The following is a 6,576-nucleotide window of genomic DNA, read 5'->3' as shown; positions in this document are numbered from 1 at the left end:
AGGACTAAGAGCAATGACCATCTCTGAGAAAAGGTGAAGTGTAATTTAGAGGCTTTCTATAAGCCCATCTGATTTATGTAATGGAAGCTTCAGGGAGGAAAGTCAGAGTCAGGAATGTATTGGAGTCCTTCTGAGCCTGAAGGGAAGACAGTGCCCTGGAAACAGAGTATGGTGAAGACAAACAAAAGCTAAAATCTCTGGGGATTGTGCATGTGGGGCAGGGTTTTGCATCCAAAACTGCTGCATGGAGATGGGCCAGTGCGTTTGTTTGGAGCTAGAAGTTCTGGGAAGTGTGAAGAAGTGTTGAGACTGATTTGGGTGGGAATATAACCTGGATCTGGAAAGGGTAGGAACTCATGAGCCCTTGTTAGTCACATGCTTTGGATTCTGAGGTAATGCTTCCAATTTTGATAACATTCTATTTCCTGACAAGGCTTCCTCAGAATGAGTATAACTCAGCCAGCTGACTAATTACAGAAATCTACACCATATGTCCACGAGGTCCAAACAAAACAGTACAGTTGGTCCACACATGGACATTGTAATAGTGAGGCTGGGTATCAGCCTGTGCAGGATATACATGCTGCAGGAAGGGAAGGACTGCATATGCACTGTGGTAATCATGAATCTGCTCTTGATGACTGTGGTCCTAACTGTACTCCCTGTAACTTCAGCAGATAAAATGGATTCAGTGATTCATGCTGCTACCTACAGGGCTGGTACATTTCCTGCTTCTGCTGATAAGGTGAGAGTCCTGTGAATGCAAAGAGTGGAATCTGGGGCTATTGAGTCATGACCATGAACTAAGTGAGTGTCTTAGGTCATTGACAATATGCACATGTATAATTGTGTGACATTCTGCATCTTTCCTGCTGGGCTATGGCCTCTATTTTCATCTTTCAGCTCCCTATGTGGTGTGGCAACCACAGAGGGATGGCTCATAGAGTTATTTGGCTCACCACTCTGCCACAGTGATTAGTGCCTCCTCTGTCATTCTGTGGCTCCTGAGAACCTCCTTTTCAATTCAGAAAATTGAGTCTTTCCAGAATTTGTTTCCAACAAAAGTACCATATAAGGAAATGTGCACAGATCCATCACTGCTGTTTAGAGAGGGCTGAACATTGCTGGGAGGGAAGGTCAGGAAGGATTTTCTTCCCAAAAAGTTGTGGTTAGCAACATATGGTATGTCTTATTAAGAAGATGCAAGAGTTGTAAGAGGTCCAGCCAGGCTTCCACACTAGCACTGATGAATGGAGGTGCATGGTTGTGCCTTTTCCACCTGTTTGCCCTAGAAACCAAAGAGCATCTGTACCAAATGTTATCTGTATTTTGGCAACATGTGTCCATCAATGTAGTTACAAATTCAGCTCATTGGGGTGTCCTTCAAGGCTGCACACCCTAGTCAGAGACCTCACATCCTTTCTACAATCAATGAGCTGGGCAGTTGCTTCTCATGATCTTAGCAACCAAGGCCTGGTGATCTAATTCCACCCTGTCCTTTACACATGAAATGCCATTTCTTTATCCTTCTTGCCTTCCTCAAAATCAGAAAAGCTAATCATTGTAACTCTTTGGGTCCCCATGCACAGGAGAGTCAAGATTTTGTGGATTACAGAAATCAGGACCAAGAGGAGGCAGGTACTGAGGTGATGTAAAGCTCATGTGCTAATGTCTGTGAGGTCATTGTATCAAGTGACAGAGACTTTATTGAGTACTAATAGGTTTTTTGAAAACATTAATGAATTAGGTTTTTGTATGAATAACAATAACTGATGTGGGAAACAGGGACTGGAATGCAGGGTCAGTTGACAGGTGAGTATAGTGAACGTGGCCGGTCATTAATGATCCCACAGTCTGTGGGCACTTGGTGAAATCTTCCAGTCATGACTGCTCCACTCTGAGCTCTGTTCTCTCCACATTGTGCCTCATCCTTTGGGTGTCTCTCCTGAGTTCCTTGTTCAGAATTTCCACAAGGGTTAAAAAATAGAGACTCTTCTAGGAACCTCATATCTCTCAAGATTCATACTGGGTTTGCCTGAGAATGGTAGAGAGGATCCAATTATGATCTAGTCTCCTGCTCTCCTTCCAGTGCCTCAGGGCCCTTCTGCCTGCAATAAAATGCTACACAAATCTGAAAGGCTGGGAACAGCCTCTGCTCCCACTTCTACTCTAGCCTAGAAACAATTTTCCTGAATTTTCTTGACTCTGAATCCTGGCATAAGTATGATTTCTTCTCTAGCTTCTAGGAAAGTGGTATATAACTCGCTGGGCTGGGAACATGCCTATTCCTGCAAAGAAGAAGTCCAGCCCACTGCCACCTTTCAAATTTGTCATTAATATTATTGGGAAGTTGGAGTTCAGAATGAAGATCATGTGAGTGTGAATATTTTGGCAGATATATCTGCTCTTGGCTGAATCATCTTCACCCTACTCTTCACACATACTTTCTGATCTCAAGTAGGATCTCTAGTGCAACATAAAATCCTTTTGGGTTGTTTGGGCAACTCACCGTGTGTCTTCTCTAACCACAGGAATGATGCTCCTAGGGACAGTTAGCTGAACATAAGTGTATTTCTGCTCAAGGACCAGCTAATGCCCTTCAATATTTTCATGGTTTCTATGATAGTGAAAACTAAGGAGGGGCTTATGGCAGTCCAAGTTCCTGTCATTTGAAAGGTGTCTTTGGAGACATATTTGGTGATTGAGTGTGTGTGTGTGCAGGTTGTTTTTAAAATGGTCTGGTGTGTTCCATGTATGACAATATCCTGAAGAAAGGATTGGATTACTTACTATTTCTGTGTTTTATGCTACTCTGGGTATGACTTATAACACACATGGATCATATAGGGTCATGGTCAGCTGAGTTTTAAGGCTGCTTCCAGACCCACAGATGTTGGGAGAAATGTCTCTCTTTTGATGTAATGGTCTGGCACATGATGTGTGCTGGGAAAAAATCAGGAAAGTTCACTAATAAGAGTCACTTTTCTACTCTATTGTAGGAAACCGATCGGATGTGTTTTGTTCAAGCAGTATGTGGATGAATTCCCAAAATATCCTGGTTTATATCAAGCATGTAAGTTCCCACATTTATACCTCTGCTTTTCCAGAGAGACTTCTAAAGGGACCCAATGAACATAGCTGTATCCTGTATCCACAGGGTCAAAGCACTACATAGCCATCTATTTTCTGACCACAGAGGACTTCGCACTGGCATACTACAAGGATAACTTTAAACATCCCACCTACATAATGACAATGCTCATGGGTGTGTATGTGAGAATTTTTCATGATGTTGTGAGTCAATGGATTCAGAGTAGGTTCATTTTTCCTACCTTACTTAGTATACTTTCCACCTGGGAACACCGACACTCTGGGGATTTGGCAGAGAATGATTTGCAAGTTCTTGTCCTTTCTTCTCAGATGTCACATGAGCACTCCTGATGCCCAGGTTCACTGGTGCCCATGTCTGTGTCTAGCCTCTACTCACTCAGGCCTGAAACTTTTTCTTTCCTGACATTGTTTTTTTTTTTTTTTTCCTCTGAGAAGACATTGAGTAGGATTCCCTTGCTTCAGGTATTACTAACTTCATCCTGAGATTGTGGTGTTTTCTGGATAGCAGATGTTGAGCCCAGAGTCCTGCTGAACATCTTATTGTGCATCACATGCTCCTCTCTGAGCAGTCAGGTCTGAGGCTCTGAACTCACAGCTCAGTCCCAATTTAAAAGAGATGGGAAGGAAAAAAAGCTGCAAGGACAGTCAATTTATAGATTTGCATAGTGCTGGGGGACTGAGAGAAACTCACATTTATCATTTCTCCTTCCTTCAGAAAATTTGAAGCTTACTGAGAAAACAAAACAGGTAAAATAAAAAATAGGCAAGAATAGGCAAGTGTATGTTTCTGGAGAGACTGGTTGTTCGTCATATCCTATAAAAAGCATCTGTCATGGTTCATTGTCCCACTTTGTCCTCATTACCACAGGCCTGTTTTGGATACTGAGGTACAGATGATGTGTTTTTCTCCTGAGGTCACTAGTGCCAGGTGGAGTCATGACCCCTAACTTTCATAGTCCTGAAGCACTGAAACCCTGGGGTCTACATTTATCCCCAGAGCTCTAAGTACACTTCACACCTCTTTTGGTGTTCTCCAAACACTTTGCTCCCAGGAACTCTCCCAACAGTTCTGCTTCCCTTCTATACTCCATGAAAACTGTCCTACCTATTATGTTTCTCACTTGTCTTCAAAGGAGACTCTGCAGCCATGAAATGTAAACAGGGTCACTCAGGTATTACAGAACAGAGGTTTGACATATTGTGAGAAATGTCTTCTGTCCTTATGTTCACTTCAAGGTGTGAACACTCCAAGTCTCTAGTGCTGTAAGACCTTTTGTGTCTTGCTCCTTTTTTTGACCTTCATCTTCTGCATAAAATACCAGTATTGGCCCTGTAGTTTATAAGGACACATGGGATTCTCTGTAATTATAAGTATTTGGGGCAGGGGTGGGCTACTCAGGACTATGTTCACAAGTGTGGGCATGGCTGGAGTGTTCTATAGTAAAATGAGTGCATGGATGGGGCCAGTCCCTGGTGAAACTCTCCCTTGCCCCACTTATGATGAGAAAGTTGTTAAACTCAGCATTTTTCTTTATGAGATGGTGTAGGCTGTACCCTGCTTCTGCCTGTGCTTTGAATTCTGTATGTGTCCTCCACTCCCCATGGTTATGTGGGTGAGATCCTTCTGCTTAGAAGACATAGTGAGCAAACCACTTGAGACTTACACCCCTATTCCAGACTCATCTGTTGAGGAGACACATGTCTCATACCAAAGCAAACGTAATTCCTTTCCTATCACCTGGCTGAATTCTTAAAGGAACATTGATCTGGGGCCATCCTTGGTCTGAGCCTTCTTAGGTCCTAGACAATCCAAGAGATACCTTGGTGGCCTTATGTAGCAAGAGTACCTCACTTCCCAAGGCTTTATTTTGCTCTGCTACTTGGACTGGGGTCTTGCAGTCTCACACACTATCACTCTATGTATCCTACAGGTCGTTCTATGGTTGTAAATCCACAATCTCTGAAGTTGTATGAAACATTTGTGGTGAATACAGGCCTGAATAAAACAGACATCTTCAACCCTCCTTGTGATGGTAGAGATTGAGTTCTTTCTCATTTCCCCCTTTTTTCTGATCAGTATTTCCCTGTAAGACATGTCTACAGAGGCACTCTTTAACTCACTGTCTTTTTCTGTTTTTGCAAATAGAGTCTTGTGAGTAATATGAGAATCTGGGTGCATGGAGCAAGCACTGCAGAAAAGACTCAGCAAATGGAGGGTACCAACTTCCACCTTCTGAACTTGAATGCAGAACTCCTTCCTTTTGCCAAGACTGGTCAGATCTCAGTGCATCGACGCCCCCCCCCCCCCAGTGTACCAATTCAATAAATCTAGTCCCTTTCTTTTGGCACATGTGTGACAGTATAGTGTGTCCCAGTTTTGTGGTAATCAGGTGAAAACAGATTATAAGAGCTGAGCATGATCTTAGAGAAGGAAAGAGGTGTTTTTTTGTATTCACAGATCTTCATAGAGGGGTATCCCAGGAAACATTGTCATAGAGCAAAGTATCAGTCAAACTGGGTGTGTATAGAATGGACAACACTCTTTCCTCCCTACTAACTACTGAGGGAGAAAACGTTAAGGTCATAGATCACAGTGAGGCAGGCATAATTTGTCTATGTTGGTTTCTTTTACCAAGCTTATCTAGTGTTCTTATATTTTTCTTGTTTTCCTCTGCTGTTATTATGTGGAGGGCAGAATATATGAAGAATTCTCCAGTGTCTCTAAGAAATATTTGTGCTGGTTTCTAAGTCCTTTAGGGGCAGAGGTGGCCTGAGGCCACAACTAATATGCAAGAATGGGGAGAACAAATTCAACTGTCATAAAATTCAGACACAAGGAGAGGAAGGCCTCCATATTCCCCACAGAAGTTGCCAGAGATAATGTCTGTTCTTTGTTTACATCATTATTCTTTTACTGGACACATTATTCACATACAAAATGCATACAGCTCCTGCCTGGAACACCTTATCAAATTCCTAGTGAGCAGGAACCTTTGAAGACAAGACTCAGAATACCACAGGGTCAGATGTGGAGAAGGTTACTGAAGGCCAGGCCATGTTGTCCTGAGAGATGTAGTGTGAAAAGTCAATCCATCTATTCCTGTCTCTTTACAGGACCAGTTATAGCTTGACAGCAATATTGCATGTGTTCTCTGTGGAAGGAAGAGAAGGACCCCAGATGATCCAGGATGAACATCTTTATAGGGTGGGCTCCAAGATAGGTCAGGATCATGTTAAGCATAGACATTTACCATGACTTTTCTAGGTTGCTTTGCTCTCCAACTGTTCTAGACAGAGTTTCTGGGCAGCATAGGATAAGTTGTTCCTGTCCATTTAATGTGACTTGTAGGAGGTGTTCTTGGGAGACATGAGCATACTATTCTTGTTGGATACAGGCTATCAATGACAACCTTAATTATGCTTAGATGAAAGTCCATCTTGGACAGTGAATTCCTTTATCTTTCT

At 42.6% G+C, this 6,576-nt stretch overlaps 1 protein-coding gene across 3 annotated transcripts; it reads left to right on the top strand.

The window, feature by feature from the left end:
• Positions 1–544: 544 nt before the first annotated feature.
• On the top strand, positions 545–5,459 carry LOC143441125 (von Ebner gland protein 1-like). 3 transcript variants are annotated; one of them, XM_076928223.1, is made up of 7 exons: positions 553–745; positions 1,590–1,646; positions 2,240–2,373; positions 3,000–3,073; positions 3,158–3,265; positions 5,043–5,144; positions 5,258–5,459. In XM_076928223.1, the coding sequence occupies exons 1-7, from the start codon at positions 581–583 to the stop codon at positions 5,269–5,271; spliced, it is 654 nt and encodes a 217-aa protein (XP_076784338.1). In that variant the 5' UTR covers positions 553–580; the 3' UTR covers positions 5,272–5,459. The 3 variants fall into 3 exon arrangements, with proteins under 3 accessions (XP_076784340.1, XP_076784338.1, XP_076784339.1); XM_076928225.1 differs by lacking the exon at positions 5,043–5,144 and having other exon boundaries at positions 545–745; XM_076928224.1 differs by lacking the exon at positions 1,590–1,646 and having other exon boundaries at positions 558–745.
• The last annotated feature ends 1,117 nt before the right edge of the window (positions 5,460–6,576 follow it).

Source organism: Arvicanthis niloticus, chromosome 2 (genome assembly GCF_011762505.2).
Source record: "Arvicanthis niloticus isolate mArvNil1 chromosome 2, mArvNil1.pat.X, whole genome shotgun sequence".
NCBI classification, from domain to species: domain Eukaryota; kingdom Metazoa; phylum Chordata; class Mammalia; order Rodentia; family Muridae; genus Arvicanthis; species Arvicanthis niloticus.
This window is presented reverse-complemented; position numbering and strand designations above follow the sequence as displayed.

Bases quoted from the DNA above. Each gene is read 5' to 3' on its own strand.
- LOC143441125 (XM_076928223.1), top strand. From the start codon at position 581: ATGCTGCAGGAAGGGAAGGACTGCATATGCACTGTGGTAATCATGAAT. The intron at 1,647-2,239 runs GTGATGTAAAGC...TTTCTTCTCTAG, and splicing joins AAGAGGAGGCAGGTACTGAG to CTTCTAGGAAAGTGGTATAT. The intron at 3,266-5,042 runs GTGTGTATGTGA...TGTATCCTACAG, and splicing joins CATAATGACAATGCTCATGG to GTCGTTCTATGGTTGTAAAT.